Genomic DNA, 20,316 nt, shown 5'->3' with positions numbered 1-20,316 from the left:
GGCTACGCTAGGCATGAAAAGAGCCAGCAATTTCGCTTCTGAGTGAAATTATAAGTGATGGTTAGGCCATTTATTTATTTATGTATGTATGTATGTATTTATTTATTTAGGAAATGTATTTAACGAAGAACACTTTTTTAAAATTTATTTTATTATTATTATTTTTGGCTGCATTGCGTCTTCATTGCTGTGTGCAGGCTTCCTCTAGTTGCGGCGATTGGGGCCTACTCTTTGTTGTGGTGTGTGGGCTTCTCATTGTGGTGGCTTCTCTTGTTGCAGAGCACAGGCTTTAGGTGCACAGGCTTCAGTAGTTGTGGCTCGTGGGCTCTAAAGCACAGGCTCAGTAGTTGTGGTGCACGGGCTTAGTAGCTCCGCAGCATGTGGGATCTTCCTGGACCAGGGCTTGAACCCATGTCCCCTGCATTGGCAGGCAGATTCTTAACCACTGCACCACCAGGGAAGTCCTGTACTTGAGAAGTTTTTAAACCATCTTTCTTCAAATATATTTTCAGCTCTGCTTTTTCTCCTCTCCTTCTGGGATTCTGATAAGAATGTTAGATCTTTCATTGTTGTCCCTAAGGTCTAAGAGCTTCCACTTTTTTTTTTCCAATCTATTTTCTCTCTATTGTTCAGAATGGATAATTTCTTTTGATGTATCTTCAAGTTAAGTGATTACTTTCTTTGTCATCTCCATTCTGCTACAGTGCCCATCCCAGTGATTTTTAAAATTTAGTTATTGTATTTTTCAGTTCTAATATTTATATTTCATTCTTTCTTGTATCTTTTCTTTCTTTCCTGGTATTCCCTTTCAATCTTTCTCTCTCATTTGATTCAAGAGTGTTTTCAAATGCTTGTTGCATTTTTACGACAGCAGCTTTAACTCATTATCAGATAATTACATCTGTTTGTTCCCACTCACATTTAGATTTTCCTGGTTCTCGGTATAAGAAGAATTTTTTAATTGTTTCCTTGACATTTGAAGTATTAGGTTATGAGACTTTGGTTCCTATTTATGTGTGTTTAACTTTTTAATTAAAACTGTCAAAATGTGTTCCAAAGTGTTTGTATTATTTAAATTCCCATTAGCAACGTATGAGATTCAGTTTTTCCTCATCTTTTGCAACATGTGGTATATTCAGCTTTTTAAATGCTAACTATTCTAATAGGTGGCATAATATTTACTTATCTGTTTTAATTTGCATTTCTTTAATGACTAATGATGTTGAATATCTTTAGATGCATTTATTTGACATCTGTATATGTTCTTTGGTTATATATTTGTTCAAATCTTTTGCTCATTTTTAAATTGGAGTATATTATTGGATTTTGAAAATTCTTTTGTTTTATAAATTTATTTATTTATTTTTGGCTGCGTTGGGTCTTCGTTTCTGTGCGAGGGCTTTCTCTAGTTGCGCCGAGCGGGGGCCACTCTTCATCGCCGTGTGCAGGCCTCTCACTGTCGCAGCCTCTCTTGTTGCGGAGCACAGGCTCCAGTCATGCAGGCTCAGTAGCTGTGGTGCACAGGCCCAGCTGCTCCGCGGCATGTGGGATCTTCCCAGACCAGGGCTCGAACCCGTGTCCCCTGCATTAGCAGGCAGATTCTCAACCACTGCGGCACCAGGGAAGCCCTGAAAATTCTTTTCATATTAAAATCCTTTATCAAGTATGACTGGAAAATATTTTTCCCAGTTGGTGGCTAATCTTTTCATTTTCTTAAGTGTCTGTTGAAGAACAGAAATTTTCAATTTTCATGAATTATTATCAAATTGTTCTTTAAATTTGAGTATAATGCCCAAGAAAGTTTGGCCTAACCCAAAGTTCTATAAGTTGTATGGTTTTAGGTTTTACATTTTATATCTATGATAAATTTTAGTTATTTTTAATATGGTGTGAGGTATAAACCAAAGCTTTTTTTTGAATATGCATATTCATTTTTTCTAGCACTGTTGAAAAGACCTTTATCCATTAAGCCACCTTTGCACCTTTGCCACAAATCAGTTGTCCATATACATGTTTGAGTCTATTTCTGAACTCTTTTCTGTTCCATTGACATATTTGTTTATCTTGATTACAATAACACACAATCTTGATTAATTTAGCTTTATAATAAGTCTCAAAGTCAGGTAGTCCATGTCCTTCAACTTTGTTATTATTTTTCAAAGTTGTTTTGCCTGTTTCATGTCCTTTGCATGTCCACGTGTATTTTAGAATCAGTTTCCACAAAAAAAAAAAATAAATAAAAAGCTAAAAGCTTCCTGATATTCTGGTTGGAATTTCATTTCATCTACAAGTCAATTTGGAAAGAACTGACACCTTAATAGTATGAAGTCTTCCAATCTCTGAACATAGTCTCTCTCTCCCCCAGCTTATTTAGGTCTTCTTTAAATTCTCTCAGCAGTGTTCTTTAATTTTCATGGTATATACCTTGCACTTTTTCTAGATTTGTCACTAAGTATCTAAGGCTCTTGAAGGTGTTCTAAGTGTCATTTTTAAAATTCAAGTTTCAGATTGTTCATTGCTAGTACATAGAAAATAATTTACATATACTAATCCTTATCCTGCAACCTCACTAAACTCACTTATTAGTTCTAGTAGCTTTTTTGTAGATGCCATCAGAGTTTTTTCATTTAGACATTCACATTTGTTAATGTAGTTTTATTTCTTCCCTTTCAATCTGGATACTTCCCCCATCCCCCTGCACTGGCCAGAGCCTCTAATACAATGCTTAGTATAAGTGTTGAGACCAGACATCTTTCTGTTGTTCCTGGTAGTAGGTCTTTCACCATTAAGTATGATGTTAGCTGTTGGCTTTTCAGATACTCTTTATTGCTCGAGGAAATTCCTTCCTTTCCTCTTAGCTGAGTTCTTCTCATTAATGGATGTTGGATGCCTAATACTTTTTTATTGGATACCAGACATAAATTTTGTCCTGTTAGGTGCTGCATATTTTTGTATACCTATATTTTTTATCTTTATTTGTGATGCCGTTATTTGGAAAGTTTGATTCTTTTGAGGTACACTTTTAAGATTTGTCAGGTGGCCTCAGAGTAGGGCTTAGTCTATGGCAAAATTTCCCCACAACTGAAGTAAAATCCTTTGAGTACTCTACTTGATCCTATGTGAAGTCTCAGGTTTTCCACTTTGGCTGTTGAGAGCAGGAATTATTCCTAGACTTCTATGAGCTCTGTGTAAGTTCCCTCCAATTCTTTCAGATGGTAATTTTTCCCTGGCTTAAGGTAGTTTTTTCACATAAATGTATTGATGAGTACTTAAGGGAAATTCTCTGCAGATCTCTGGAAATCTTTGTGTAATTCTCACCTTTTTGATGTTCTGCCCTGTAAATTCCGATGACATTGGCTTCATTGGGCTCCTCATCCCATTTCAACACTAAGAGATCACTGGGCTCCACCTTGGTTACCCCTCCCAGCTATAAATTGTGCAATGATAGGGGTCATCTCATTTCTTCTCTCAGGGATCATCATCCTTCATTGGAATTGAACATTTAAAAATGTTCAATGTCTTGAAAACCATTGTTTCACCTATCTTGTTCACCTTTTTAGTTATTTCAGCTGTACAAGTAAATCTGGCCAATTTTTCCATCTTGGTCAGAAGCAGTCAACTGTTCAGTCTTTTAATGGTGACTGTTGATTAACAGGATTAATAAAATTAATCCAAACATATCATACTTTTCCTTTCTGTTTAAATTTAAAATGTTTTGTTTAGGAACTATACTGTACTCTGTGGTTACGAAACATTCTCAGATGTTATGTTGTAAAAGTTTTATTTTGTCTTTTGCTTTTAAATCATCAATCCATCTGGAATTCATTTCCATGTATTATTCCATGACTGCTTGATTGCATTCTTATATGGATGCTCAATTGTTCTAGAACAAGTTACTGAAGAGGTGTTCATTCCCCAGAGCTCTGTATTGCCACCTTTATAACTAATTAAGTGGTCCTATAAGAATGGATCTATTTCTGACATCCTTGTTTGGTTCCATTGGTCTATTTATCCATATGCATGATACCATCCTGTATTACTATCTATACATTTATTTCTTAATATATGATAGGATGTTCTTCCCTGTTGTTCTTATTCTTTAAGTGTCTTTCTTATTCATGACCCTTTGCATTCCCATATAAATTTTACAATTAGCTGGTTAAGTTTTGAAAAATTCCTGTTGTCATTTTTTTTATTGGGTTTGCTTAAATCTCTAGGTCAATTTTGAGAACAAGCAACTTTACAACATTGATTCTTTAACATATTACTGGGGTAAAGAGCTCATTTTATCCAAGTCTTTGAAATGTTATCTTAATATGCTTTCATTGTTTTCTGTAGAGGTCTTTTGTTATACTTATTCCTATCAGTTATTTTTAATGCTATTGTAAATGTGTGTTTCTAAATTTTAATTTTCTTTCTTTCCTTAATAGGAGAACCAAGAGAAGAACCCTAGAATTTTGAAGCAAATATAAGACCTCTTCCAGATGCCTAATTTTACCCTAAGAGATATTGCATGGCTAACCAGAGGATAATACATGACCATACATGTCGAATTATTCACCATGAAGTTGGTATTATTTGTTCTTTCAAGACATCTGGGATGCATGCAGAAGTTCATCATTAATTTTTGAAGATACAGTTTCACAAGTAATTGGCTCAGACTCCCATGTGGCATCTATTCTCACTGCTACTTCTCCCACAGATAACATCTATAGCCCCATGGGCAACATGATCAGTTGACTAAGGAAGAAAACTTGAGCATGTTACGTTGGCCAAGCCATAGACTTCTGCAGCATTACATTTCTTCATAAGCACAGAGTATGAAGATATTTGTGTGCTATGTGAATGCTCACCAAAGTGCATCCATTTTAGAGAAGACTCCAGAGAAGTAGATAGAATGTCAGTCAACCTCTTTACCCAGCTCCACTACCATTCACTCAGTTGTAATGAATGGCAGGGATGGAGGTTATACATAGGAACATTGACTTCCTTTCAACAAGGCTAATCTGGATACTGCCACTGCTGAGTGCCCAACCTGCAAAAGTTTAAACAGAAGCCTGATGTCACTTTTCTCTAGAAAAGGCCAGTCACCCTTTTGGTGATATACTGACTACACTTTCATAATGGAGGGGGACATGATGGCCATATGGGGTGGAGGAGAAACAGGTGATTAATTAAGGATTTTCTATTACTATCCACCATTGAGGGACTTACTGAATGTATTATTCACCATCATTATAATCCCATGTAACAGTGGTTCTAAATGAATACATAATTTTAAAGCAAAATAAATAAGGTAGTGGTGACATGACAATGAGATTTACCTGTCTTACCATGGATCCCATCAACCCAAAGTAGTCTGTCTTAATAGAATGGTAGAATAAGTAATTGTAAACTTAAATATGGTGCCATCTGGCAGGAAAAAACCCTTGTTTAGGTTGGAGTACTGTTCAGGATGTTGCTCTTTCTCAAAAAACCAGAATAGATAGGTCTAGGAAACAAAGAACAGAGCAGGTCCTTTCATTATTACATCTCACCAGGCCCAGTAACTAGTGTTCATACCCAACCACTAATATTTTTGCTTTCCATTCCTATTTTGGGCTTTGCTATTTCTCAATTCTTAGTTCCAAAGGAACCTTCTGCTAGGGGACAGAATGACTCCAATGACCTTATAACTGAATCTGCCATTTTGCCATTTGGGGCTTTTATAACAGTGACAAAAAGGCAAGGGAAAGATGTCAAAGAATGACATCCACAGAAAATCATCCTGATTATCAAAAAGGAGGCAGGAAAGAGTATATTTGGAACCCAGAGAAATCCGCTGTGGTGTTTCTAGTACTTCCATGTTCACTGGTAAAAATTAATGGATTACAATAGCAACTCCAAAGAGACAGGATGAATAGCTCAGACCCTTCAGGAACAAAGGTGTCAACCCAACAATAACTCCCAGCTGAAAGTACAATCAAATGTTAATGGTAGAGTCTAGGCAGTGGGCATATGAGGTCTACTGTAATATTCTTTCAGCTTTTCTGTATGTTTGAAAATTTTATAATAAAATCTTGGACAAAAAAAGGGATGGAGGGAATATAATCTGCAATGCTGTTAGCAAAGGGAACATGAAATAAGTATCTGAAGGAAATATTAAATATCAATTATAGTCTCAAGACTTGCAAAAAGGAGAATTATAGTAGCTCTATATTCTTTCTTCCCTGATTTGTAGTGTGTGTGTGTGTAAAAATGATAAATGCTTACTTTTGTTCCTTTACTTATCAAATTTTCAGAATAAGCTGGTACTCTGGCAAGCTCCATAAAAGGTTCTATCAAAAAATTTTTCATTTTGAATTTGGAAGGCTTACCTACAATCACTGTTTCAGTCCACTGCAATAGCTTTTACATGCTCAGATTATCCTACCTTTGGTCAGTTCCTTCAGGTTGACATGATTCTACAGTCTTTGACAGCTTTCTTGCTTTTAGGCATAAAAGATATGTCAGGGTAATCATATATACATCTCCTACCCTTGACCTGTTCATATGCCATTTCTCCAAGGAGCCCTTGTTTCTTTTTATAGAAAACAGAATTTAGGAACCACAGATTGTACACATGAAAACATGGTGCTCACTGCTTCCATGTCACTAATGTTTTTAGACTCCTTCATTGGACAGAGGTAGGAAATGCACACTTTCAATTCACATGAAAGACTACAGGCATTTTACTTATTTTTTATTTTGCAAAAATTGAATCCTCATGAAATTGTTATGTACTTAATTTTGGACTCACCTACAATAATATCAATATTACCATTAACAAAAGGCTAGTAAAGCAAGCATAGATTTCTTTGTATTTCTCTTTGTCCTTGAGATATAGCTCTCCTACTATGTCAAAATATTTTAACATCATTTGAAATTATTCTTCTTTACATTGTTATGTAATAAGCTGATGGTGACTCAAATTCACTGGTTTTGATATTAGGATTGCTATTTCCCCTTTGACTTCTTTTTTAAAATAAAAGTCAGTATGTAAAGTATCTCCACGGATCCAAAGTAAAAATATAAAACAAGGTTCAACCAAAGATAACTACCTTCCATCCTTGCTCCCGCCCAACTGTTGTTTCACTTTCTTTTTGAAAGTATAGGTATATATAGTACTCCTCTCTTCCTTTCACAAATGTTAGCATAATATACATATTATTTTCCACTTACCTATTTTTTCATTTAACCTATCATGAAGATCACTCCATAGAAGTATACAGCTGCACGATATTCCACTGTTACATAAATATGTTAATTAAACCAGTTTATGCTGGACATCTGGATTGTTTCCAGTCTGCTGCACTTATATATAGTATTTTTAAAATTTTTGTGCATACCACATTTTATAATTTTACCAATGTATCTTTAGGATAGAAGCAAGGGTCTGGGTCTTATGGGATATGCATAGAGATTACACATGGACATTGCTCAATTCCCTCCTATAAGAGTTGTACTGTTTTACATTTTCAGCAGCAATGTGAGAGTCCTTGTTTTTCCAGTCTTGCCAATAGAACATTTTAATACCTTGTTGGATTTCTGTCCATCTGATTGGTATGAAGTGGTATCTCAATGTAGTGTTACTTATATTCTCAACTTTTAGACTCTTTATGGTTATTAGTTTGTGATATAGTTGCAAATATCTCCAATTTGTAATTTTCCTGTATCTTTGTTAATATTGCTTTAGTCCTACAGAAAATTGACTTCTTCCTCCTTATTTCTACTGGATTTTTGATTCATAGTTATTCATATCGCAATTCCAAGGTTATAAAGGAATTCACTCATGTTTTCTCACAGTACTTGTTAAGTTTCTCTTTTTTCCCCCCTTTTGGATATTTAGATCTCTTGATTAGCTGGGAATTTACCCTGCTTTACACTGCCAGGAATGAATCTACTTTTATCCCCTACATTTTATCCAGATGCACTAAGACTAATTATAACAAGTTCTTTTCCAACATGGTTGTAGTAAAATGGCTCCTGAGAAGAAAGGTGGTTAGGGAAAAACTAAGGGCTTTCTGTCATCTATAGGATAGGCTAGAGAAGACATTATCAATATTCACAAACATATCAATGGAGTGGAGCTCAAGAAGCATGTACCTCAGGCATTCAAGGTGATCCAGAAATTCACCATGAAGGAGATAGGAGTAGTAGATAATACACTCAACAAGGCAGTCCAGGCCAAAGGAAAACGGAATGTCTCATACTTATCTTTATATGGATGTCCAGAAAGTTCTAAATGTTATTTTTCTCAGTGTACTTGTCACCTTAAAAAAAGTTTAGTCAGCATGAATGAAATAGCTTATTAATAATAAAGCAATATAACAAAATAATTTTTCGTTTTTCCCATGAGTTGTGAAATTCCATAGAAGACAATAATTTGGAGGGAAGTACTGTTCCCTAATACTGTTTCTTTTTTTAAATAAATTTATTTATTTATTTATTTTTGGCTGTGTTGGGTCTTCGTTGCTGTGTGCAGGCTTTCTCTAGTTGCGTCGAGCGGGGGCTGTTCTTTGTTCTGGTGTGTGGACTTCTCACTGCAGTGGCTTCTCTTGTTGCAGAGCATGGGCTCGAGGCTTGCAGGCTTCAGTAGTTGTGGCTCTCAGGCTCTAGAGCACAGGCTCAGTAGTTGTGGCACATGGGCTTAGTTGCTTCGCGGCATGTGCGATCTTCCTGGACCAGGGCTCGAACCTGTGTCCCCTGCATTGGCAGGCGGATTCTTAACCACTGCGCCACCAGGGAAGCCCCCCTAATACTGTTTAACTACTGTTAAATAACTGAATTATAAACATGCTAAATATATGTCCATATATTCACTATTCCTTAATTCATGTAATACCAAAAGGTACCAAGAAAATGCACATAGAATAAACTTATTAAGTACTAAACTGAGAAGGTTACATTTTCATCATATTTTGCTGTTGTTTATACTGTAGAATTACCACCCATCCAGATCAGAGGTTAAACATTCTGAGTAAATATCATTTGACTATCATATTTTTTTTTTCATGTATGTTCATGAATGAAATTATTCTGGAATATGTTGTTCAAGGGCTACATCTAATTTTATTATCAGAATTATGTTATTTAGTCTTTTAGCATGAGTGAACAATTTTTCCATAGGATTTTCTGTTCCTTCAGGGGGTAGCCTATACAATTATCTGGTCCTCCATTTTTTTTTTAAAAGTTTTCTTCCAATTAGCCCTTTTTATTTACTCTCAAATTTTAATCACTTAAGATAATGTTTTCCTAGAAAATAAACTTTATTTTCTACATTTAAAAATTTGTGTCTAATAGTTTATATATATTTACATGACCTTTAAAAATTCCTCTAAACATATGGTTATATCACATTTCTCCTTTCTTAAAATGTGGAGGCATTGCCAAAGTCTAGTAAATAATAATTTTCTTCAAAGAAACATTTTGATTTAAAATAAAAATCCTTTAGTATTGTTCTTTATTTCATGATTTTTCCATTATTTTCATTAAATCTTTCCATCAATTCACTTGGAGCATTTGCTCTTATTCTAGCTTGTTTGAGTAATCATTATTTAACTTGATAAATATTTGGACCCCACAATATGACAGGCACTGTTCTAAGAGCTGGAGATACAGTGGTGACAAGAAATAAACTGCCTTCAATCTTCTTGGTTTTATACCCAGAGCAATTTCCATTGAGAAGTGCTATGGCCACATTCATAGGATTTGATTTACAGGAGTCTCATTATCATTCACATCTAAATTGCCTGTAATTTCACTTTTGATCTACTCATTAATCTGAGAATTGTTTATATATGCAGCACTAAACTTCCAAGAGGTCAGAATTCATTTGGCTATTTTCTAATTTCCAAAATTTAATTGTGGAGATAAAATGGATTATGCCATTTGGCTTTAGAAATTTCTTAGAAACAAATCCCTTCCAAATGCCTTAAAAAATGCTGAGCACTCAACAATCCCACTTTCATGAAAACCATAAGGCTTTCTTTATAGTATGAGTTTTTTTATGTAGAAAATGAAATTAATACTGAATCAAAGCTTTCTTTGCTTCATTCGATTTTACCAGTTTTTCTTCAGAATTAACATTCTGCTGTCCAATAAGACATACATACAGATGGCATATTTGTCTATAATCTCTTAAGGTCTTCCTCTCATAGAAATGGTCTAATACTATTATTAATGATGGTCATTAAGTCATTTAAATCCTCAAACTCATTTAACCCTTACAATCTAATAAGTAAGCAAACATAGTATTAAGTTACTTTCCAAAAAATTAGGAGGTAAGAGGTACTGAAACTAAGACATACCAAATAAGTTGTATGACACAGCTTAAGGCTTTTCCAGATTAATTACAAAACACAAATTCACCTTTGGTGTGATTTTGTGGAACTGCAACAAGATTTAAGTAGTGATGGAAGGTTTCCCTACATGAGTTAGACTTCAGTTCTATGCAGCATAATATCAATGATGTGGAGAATCTTTTGAGAATGATTCAGAAGGGATTCACACTATCATCTTACTTGTAGGACTTTACCCTGATAGTCTATAATTGATAACCAATCAGTAAAGCTTTCCTCTATTAATATAGATTGCATTAGGAATTCTTTGCTGTTGAGTGTGTTGCGTGCTCTGTCAAAAGGTCTTCCAATGTTATTTACACTACAGGCTTTCTCAAAAGAAGGAATTAACTGACATCAATTAACAAGTCATGAATAAAGATTTTTCCTACATTTTTATATCACAAGATTTCACAAGAGTGAAATAAAGTGAGAGTCTGGAGAAAATGCCCTCTCAAAATCTTTACGTTCATAGGATTTCTCAAAAGTGTAAACACTCTGGTGTTGAGCAAAGTATGAGTCATGACTAATGGTGTTCCCATAATCTTTCCATTGATAAAGATTTTCACCACTGTGAATTTTCTGTTCAGCAAAATAAGAATGGTGACTAAAGATCTGGCCACTTTCCTTACATTTATAGGGTTCTGCATCAGTATGAATTTTCCTATGTCGTGTTAGTTGTGAACCCCAGATAAAAGACTTCCCACATTCTTTACATATGTAAGGCTCCTCACCAGTATGTATTCTCTGATGTCGTGTAAGTTGTGAACCCCAGAGAAAGGCTTTTCCACACTCTTCACATTCATATGATCTCTTTCCAGTATGGATTTTCTGATGTCGATTAAGTTCTGAACCACGAAAAAAGGTTTTTCCACATTCCTTACATTCATAGTTTCTCTCACCAGTATGAATTTTCTGATGTCGATTAAACTCTGAACCATGAATAAAGGTCTTTCCACATTCCTTACATTCATACGGTTTTCTCTCATTATGAATTTTCTCATGTTGAGCAAGGTATGAGGCCCATATAAAAGTCTTCCCACATTGCTTACATTCAAAAGGTTTCTTACCAGTATGAATTCGCTGATGTCGAGCAAGGTGTGAACTCCAGATATAGGCTTTCCCACATTTCTCACATTCATAGGGTTTCCTACCAACATGAACATTCTGATGTTGAGCAAGATTTGAACCACGAATAAAGGCTTTTCCACATTCTTTACATTCATGAGATTTCTCACCAGTATGAATTCTCTGATGTTGAGTTAGGTGTGAGCCACGAGTAAAAGCTTTCCCACACTCCTTACATTCATAAGGTTTTTCACCAGTGTGAATTCTCTGATGTTTAGTAAGATGTGATCGCTGACTAAAGGCCTTCCTACAGTCATTACATTCATAGGGTTTTTCACCAGTATGAATTCTCTGATGTCGAGTAAGGTCTGAGCCACAACTAAAGGCCTTGCCACATTCTTTACATTCATAAGATTTCTCACCAGTATGAATACGCTTATGGACACTAAGTTGTGAATGAAATCTAAAGGCCTTCCCACATTCCTTACATTTAAAAGGTTTTTCACCAGTATGAATTCTCCTATGACCAGTAAGACTTGAGCGCAAACTAAAAGCCTTCCCACATTCTTTACATTCATATGTTTTCTTAGCAGTGCAAACTGTCTGATATTGAGTAAGTTCTGAATCAGGAAAAAAGGTCTTCTCACATTCCTTACCGGCACAAAATTTTCCACCAGTGTGAATTAATTGATGTTGAATACAGTCTGTGTCAGAACAAAATGCTTTCCTACACCCTTTAAATTCATTCAGTTTCTTTACTGTATTAAGTCTCTGAAGTAGATTAAAAGTTGTGTGCTGGTTAAATGTGGGAATTTTTTCACAGGTGAGTATCATCTGCTTAAAACATTCTTCCTGGTTTTCCTGTTGTGTTTCCAACTGACCTTTGCTTTCCCAATCACCTTTAAAACATATACATTCAAGGCTATGTTTTTTACAAATTTCCATTATTTCCCATTGAGGTAATCCTCTGTCAAAAATGCCATTTTTTGGTGATGTCTTGGTCTTACACCTGGATTGCATGTCTGAAAAATAAGAAAACAAATTCATACTGTTTTACTGTTCAAAAAGAACTAAAATTTCCAATGTAGATATAAGAAGTAAATCCTAAAATAAATAGAGCAGGGACTTCCCTGGTGGCGCAGTGGTTAAGAGTCCACCTGCCAATGCAGGGGACACGGGTTTGATCCCTGGTCGGGGAAGATCCCACATGCCGAGGAGCAACCAAGCCCATGCACCACAACTACTCAGCCTGCGCTCTAGAGCCCACGACCACAGCTACTGAGCCCATGTGCCATAATTACTGAAGCCCACGCGATCTAGGGCCCATGTGCCGCAACTACTGAACCCATGTGCTGCAACTACTAAAGCCCGTGAGCCTAAAGCCCATGCTCCGCAACAAGAGAAGCCAGCACAATAAGAAGCTGTGCACCGCAACGAAGAGTAGCCCCCACTCGCCACAACTACAGAAAGCCCACGTGCAGCAACAAAGCCCCAACACAGCCACAAAACATAAATAAGATAAAATAAAATAAAATAAAATAAATAGAGTATATGAAATGTGAATGGCTTAAAAATTCTCAAATTCTGGGCAATATGAAAAAAGGGCAAGAAATAAATAGAAATTTAAAGGAAGTAAAAAAGCTGAGGCAGGTGATTAAATATATGAAGTTTTGCTCAGGGACTTCTCTGGTGGTGCAGTGGTTAAGAATCCACCTGCCAATGCAGGGGACATGGGTTTGAGCCCTGTCCCAGGAAGATCCCACATGCTGTGGTGCAATTAAGCCCATGCGCCACAACTACTGAGATCACATGCCACAACTACTGCAGCTCACGAGGCTACAGCCCATGCTCCGCAACAAGAGAAGCCATTGCTATGAGAAGCACACGCACCACAACAAAGGGTAGCCCCCACTCGCCACAACTAGAGAAAGCCCACGTGCAGCAACAAAGACCCAACACAGCCAAAAATAAATAATAAATAAATTTTAAAAAATATATATATAAAGTTTTGTTCAGGTCAATTTCATCTGAGGAGTTCAACAACAACAAAAAAATAAGTGCAGGTACTACCCCAATCATGGGATATCAATTTAAAGACTTAAGAATGTTTTACCCAGTATGGTAAATCAACACTTAGCACATGTTAGGTATTAAAAAAAATTCTGTAAAAAAGAATACAGGGGCTTCCCTGGTGGCGCAGTGGTTGAGAATCTGCCTGCTAATGCAGGGGACACGGGCTCGAGCCCTGGTCTGGGAAGATCCCACATGCCGTGGAGCAACTAGGCCCGTGAGCCACAACTACTGAGCCTGCGCGTCTGGAGCCTGTGCTCCGCAACAAGAGAGGCCACAATAGTGAGAGGCCCGTGCACCGTGATGAAGAGTGGCCCCCACTTGCCGCAACTAGAGAAAGCCCTCACACAGAAACGAAGACCCAACACAGCCAAAAAGAAATATAAAAATAAATAAATAAATAAAAGATTACTATTAAAAAAAAATACACTACACGTCAAAAAAAAAAGCAAAGGGGGGCGGTTATAGGAGGGAGTAAAGGATAATATTACAAAAATCAGGGATCAGGAAGCACAATTGGCATCATGTGATAGCAATGTAATACACCTCATTGTCTAATCCCTTCCATATCTTCTGAAACGAGTACACATAATTCCACATTACTTTCTGTACAGATAAGAGGAAACAAAAGCATATCCATGCTAGCTCAGAGAAATGGAATCATACCTACTTACTCATTCTTCCATTTGCCTATGCACATTTAAATTCTTTGCCCTGCTCATTTTCTCCACTGTGCTTATTAGTCAAGTCATATTTTGTCAGATGATCCCAACCAAGGTGTTTTTGTTTATTTCTTGAGTTTATAGTATTGCTCATCCATTCGATTTTATGCTTTCAAGCCCTTTCTCAAGTGACCTTTACCAAATCTCCATGGGATATCAAATTTATTGGTAAAATATTTTAGAAGAACAAAGCAAGAAAATACTACAACTGCTACTATTTGAATATGCTGAAGGGCTTATCCAATTTCTACTATTGAAATTGTACTGGGGGGCGTTAAGAGGGAGGCTCAATAGGGAGGGGATATATGTATACACATAGCTGATTCACTTTGTTCTACAGCAGAAACTAACACAACATTGTAAAGCAATTATACTCTAATAAAAGAAAAAAAGAATTTGTACTGGTATTAGCATTTGGCTTAGAGACTGACAGAACATATGACATGTTCTCAAGGCTAAAGTAACAGAGATTGGTATCTAGGGTCTGTCTACAGGGGGAATCCTAAACATCTCTCATGATGAGTTATAACTGAAGGACCATAACCTAGGAATGTGGGTAAAACAGAGGTAGACCTACACAGGAACTACAGCTCAATTTCAATTTATCCCAGTGACCAAGGAGGGCAACGGATTGAGATAACAACAAAAATGCTTCAGAACTTGGTAAAAGTGAACAGAAATTCTCTATAAAGGAAGATATCCTAGTGATTAGTTTCACATTTTGCAAACAGTGTCTGGCACGAAATTAAAGAAATAACCAGACAACATGAATATAGAAACTACAGAAAAAATAGATAGCAGAACAACACCTATAAAGATTCTAGATATTGGAGTTATGAGACAGAGTTTAAAAATAACTATGCTCAAGAAGCTAAAACATAAAATTGATCATTTCATCAGAGAACAAGAAACCAATATAGGTCAAAAGAAAAAGTCTATGAGAAAAAGATTGGAAAAGTCATGAGAAACATTATGACATAGAAGATTCAGTTAGGAGATTAAACACAAGTGTAAGTGGAAACTTACACAGAGAAGAATGGAAGAAGCAGCAATATTTGAAAAGATAATGGCTGAGAATCTTAAAAACAATGTCCATGAACAGGTGTAAGAATAAATAAATTACAGCATACCCATGAATGGAATACTACAGAGAAATAAAAAATAAACTATTGATACACACAACAACAGATGAATCTGAAAATTATGCTAGCAAAAGAAACAAGGCCAAAAAGTATACACTGTATAAGTCAATTTATATAAAATTCTAGAACATATAAACTAACTAGAGTTGCAGGGAGCAAGTTAGTGATTTCTTTCGGATGGAGGTGGAAGAAGGGATGGATAACAAAGGGACACAAGGAAATCTGGCAATGACTGAAGTGTTTGTTGTCTTGATTATAGTGATAATTTAATGGATACATACACATGTCAAAACAGATCAAATTGTAACTTCAAATATGTGGAGTTTATTATCTCCAATTATACTTCAATTAAGTTGTAAAATAAAAATTTTAGGACCAAAATAAAAGAAAACTAAAATGCTAAAGAAAACAAATATCATTTTAGTCATTCTAACTAGGCACTAGTGTATTAGTGTTTTCTTTATGTGAATGCCCATTCACACTAAAAATAAAAAGTATTAAGCCAACAAGTGATATGGATAAATCAAGCACAGAGCAGACAGTTATCGAATAAATATGAGTAGCAAATCAGTAAACAACTCAGGGGAAATATTTGCCCTCACTAGAAATCAATAGCCTTTATCCTATTAAATTATTAGAAGGGGGCTTCCCTGGTGGCGCAGTGGTTGAGAATCTGCCTGCCAATGCAGAGAACGCGGGTTCGAGCCCTGGTCTGGGAAGATCCCACATGCCGCGGAGCAACTCGGCCCGTGAGCCACAATTACTGAGCCTGCGCGTCTGGAGCCTGTGCACGGCAACGAGAGGCCGCGATAGTGAGAGGCCCACGCACCGCGATGAAGAGTGGCCCCCGCTTGCCACAACTAGAGAAAGCCCTCGCACAGAAACGAAGACCCAACACAGCCATACATACATACATACATAAAAAGAATGTAAGCAGAAAAGAATATCATTAAAAAAAAAAAAAAAATTAAAAAAAAAAAATTAAATTATTAGAAGGTTTTAATTAAAAATGACCCATTTTTAGTGAGGCTACACTGAAACTTATTTTGTTCCTGACCTCCATATGAACCAATGCCCTCCAATCCTTAAGAAAACACAAGGATTAATGTCCACAATATACAAAAGCATTCAAGTAGTAGCTACCTCTAGGATGCCCATGTGCTTACCATGAATCAGCTGTTTGCTTCCAAACCTGTTTATACCAACTGTTCCTGATATTTTATTTATATTTTTAAATAACATTATGTAAAGAAATATGAGAGAAAGGTTGTCTGTTTTCATGAAAACTAAGCTGAATGCTCTACAAAAACTCATTCAAGAAGGCTACAAATTTTGTTAGTAGTTTAGAGACTCAATCATAAAGACTGGAAAAAAATCAGAGGGCAGCTCAAAATGAAAACATAGGAAGATCCTGAACTCACCTCCTCCCACAGACACATCAAATCTAGTTAAATACAGATACCCTCTGAAAGAGACCTGACACTTAACTGAAAAGCTCTTCCACAGCAAAGGATCAAAGGGCCACACTGAGACAGGCAGGAGAGGTAGACAAGTAGTCTTTCCAAAAACCCCACCCCTGGTGTGGCAACTCACAATTGGGAGGGATCTCACAAATACAGAGTTCCCTATGAGGAGCAAAGGGTTCAAGCCCCACATTAGACACCCCAAACCTTAGGACCTACACTAGAGAGATGAGCCCTCAAAATGCTTGGCTTTGAAAACCAATGGGCCTTATGTCCAGGAAAACCAAAGGGCTATAGGAAATGGGGCTCTTAAAGGGCTTGTGCACAGACTTATTCACCCCAAGACCCAGGGAAAAAGCAGAAGTTTGCAAAGTGCCTAAACCATATATGGAGATCCTTTTGCTAATATTAAAGTATCTGCTGGGATCTGTTGTAACTGTCTCCAGGGATGGAGGTGCTGGCAGGTGCCACTTTACACTCTCCCTCTACTTTGCTAGCACCAGTGGGATGTGCTCCCCACAGTCCCACCCAAGCTGGTGACTGGGCTTGCCCCAGCCTGGTGTGTCCCCACAGCCACACCCAACCCATTGGGCAGTCTTGCCCCAGCCTGGTGCCCTCTGCAGCCCCACCCAACACAAGTCAAGTCAACATGGGGGACGTCCACATACCCAAGCCCACATCCAAGGGGACATCCCTTGAATACCTGGCTCTGAGGGCCAGGCGGGGCTTGTGTTTCTGGGTTCCATGGGACTGAAACAATCAGAGAGTTCTTGGCAGGCTATTACCCCCAGGGTACTGCACAGACAGCAGACTGAAACACAGCCCCAGTCTTCCTATAACCACTCCTTCAAGACTGGGAGAGGTAGCTGTTTCACCTAATACATAGAAACAAAAAAAAAGAGTCAAGCAAAATGAGGGAAAAAGAAATATGTTCCAAATGAAAAAGCAAAATAAAATCCAAGGAAAAATATCTTAATGAAATGAAGATAAGTAATTTATCTGATAAAGAGTTCAAAGTAATGGTCATAAAAATGCTGAGGAGCATCTGACCTTGGGAGAAGAATGAACACTGAGAGAACTTCAACAAAGATGGAAATATAAAAAAGTACCAAACAGAAGTAACAGAGTTGAAGAATACTGAACTGAAAAATACACTAGAGGTGTTCAACAGCAGACTAGATAAAACAGAAGAAAGGACTGGTGATTAGAAGACAGGGTAGTGAAACTCACCCAAACAGAGAGCAAAAAAAAAAAAGTTTTTAAAACTGAAGATAGCTTGACAGACCTATGGGACAACATTAAGCAGAACAACATTCACATTATAGGAGTCCCAGGAGAAGAGAGAGAGAGAAAGAAAACTTATTTTGAAAAATAAGGTTGAAAACTTCCATAACCTGGGGAAGGAAACAGACATCCAGATCCAGGAACCCCAGAGAGTTCCAAACAAGATAAACTGAAAGACATCCACACCAAGATGCAATATAATTGAAATGTCAAAAATTAAAGATAACAAGAGAACTTTAAAAGCAGCAAGAGAAAAAAACTTGTTACACACAAGGGAACCCCATAAGACAATCAGCAGATTTTACAGCAGAAACTTTGCAGGCCAGAAGGGAGTGGCATGATATATTCAAAGTGCTAAAAGCAAAAAACTTACAGTCAAGAATACTCTACCTGGCAATGTTATCATTCAGAATTGAAGGAGAGATAAAGAGTTTACCAGACAAGCAAAGGCTAAAGGAGATCACTACAACTACACCAGCCTTACAAGAAATATTAAAGGGACTTTTTTAAGCTGGGAAAAGGGCACTAATTAGGACACTATAACATATGAAAAAAAACCTCACAGGTGAAGGTAATATCTAGTAAAGGTAGTGGACTAATCACTTATAAAGCTAACATAAAAGTTAAAAGACAAAAGTAATAAAAATAACTATAACTACAATAGTTAGTAAAGGGATACACAAAATGAAAAGATGTAAAATATGAAATCAGAAACAAAATGTGGGAGGAGAGGAGTAAAAATGTAGAGTCTTAGAATGCATTCAATTTAACTTGCTATCAACTTAAAGTAGACTGTACATATACATACACACACACACACACACATGGTAACCACAAAGCAAAAATCTATAATAAATACAGAAAAGATGATGAGAATGGAATCTGAAAAAAAAAAAACTAAAGAAATTCATCAAATCACAAGGGAAGAGAGCAAGAGAAGAAAGAAGAACCACAAAACAGCCAGAAAACAATTAACAAAATGGCAGTAAGTATATCCTATCTATAATTATTTTAAATGTAAATGAATTAAATTCATCATTCAAAAGACGTATAGTGGCTGAATGGATAAAAAAGAAGACCCATCTATATGTTTCCTACGAGAGTCTCACTTCAGGTGTAAGAATACACACACACTAAAAGTGAGGAGATGGAAAGAGTGTTCATGCAAAAGGAAACAACAACAACAAAAAAGCTGGAGGAGCTATACTTATTTCAGACATAATAGATTTTTTAAAAAAAGACTATAATATAACACAAAGATGGGCATTGCATAATGATAAACAGGTCAATACAACAAGAAGATATAACACTTGTAGATATCTATGCAACCAACACTGGAGCACCGAAACATATAAAGCAAATATTATCAGACCTAAAGGGAGAAATTGACAGCAATACAATAATAGTAGGGGACTGTAATATCCCACTTACATCAATGGATAAATCATCCAGACAGAAAATCAATACGGAAACAAGTGCCTTAAATGACACATTAGACCATATTAACTGAATATATACAGAACATTCCTTCCAAAAGCAGCAGAGTATCCATTTTTTTCAAGTGCACATGGAACATTCTCCAGGATAGATCATATAGTATGCTACAAGTCTCAATAAATTTAAGAAGACTGAAATCGTATCAGCCATCTTTTCTGACCACAACAGTATAAAATGGGAAACAAATCACAAAAAGAAAACTGGAAAAATCACAAATATTTGGAGATTAAATAACATGCTCCTGAACAACCAATAGGTCAACGAAGAAATCAAAGGAGAGGGCTTCCCTGGTGGCGCAGTGGTTGAGAATCTGCCTGCCAATGCAGGGGACATGGGTTCGAGCCCTGGTCTGGGAAGATCCCACATGCCGCGGAGCAACCGGGCCCGTGAGCCACAATTACTGAGCCTGTGCGTCTGGAGCCTGTGCTCCGCAACAAGAAAGACCACGATAATGAGAGGCCCGTGCACCGCGATGAAGAGCGGCCCCCACTTGCCGCAACTAGAGAAAGCCGTCGCACAGAAATGAAGACCCAACACAGCCATAAATAAATAAATAAAAATTAAAAAAAGAAATCAAAGGAGAAAACAGAAAATACCTTGAGACAAATGAAAATGGAAATACAACATACCAAAAGCGATGTCTTGCAGCAAAAGCAGTTCTAAGAGGGAAGTTCATAGTGATACAGGCCTACCTCAAGAAACAAAAATATCT

General features: G+C 36.7%; 1 protein-coding gene across 10 annotated transcripts in view; it reads right to left on the bottom strand.

Moving 5' to 3' along the window:
• Positions 1 to 8,318: 8,318 nt before the first annotated feature.
• The window catches only part of ZNF790 (zinc finger protein 790), a 94,466-nt gene continuing 82,468 nt past the window's right edge, over positions 8,319 to 20,316 (bottom strand). For all 10 annotated transcript variants that reach the window (XM_057533304.1, XM_057533303.1, XM_057533307.1 and 7 more), the window contains one exon: positions 8,319 to 12,448. In XM_057533304.1, coding sequence (XP_057389287.1) covers positions 10,770 to 12,448 — 1,679 coding nt within the window. In that variant the 3' untranslated portion in view covers positions 8,319 to 10,769. The remainder of the gene's footprint in view (positions 12,449 to 20,316) is intronic.

Source organism: Balaenoptera acutorostrata, chromosome 19 (genome assembly GCF_949987535.1).
Source record: "Balaenoptera acutorostrata chromosome 19, mBalAcu1.1, whole genome shotgun sequence".
NCBI classification, from domain to species: Eukaryota; Metazoa; Chordata; class Mammalia; order Artiodactyla; family Balaenopteridae; genus Balaenoptera; species Balaenoptera acutorostrata.
Note: the sequence above shows the minus strand (reverse complement) of the source record. Positions and strands in the feature narration are given on the sequence as shown.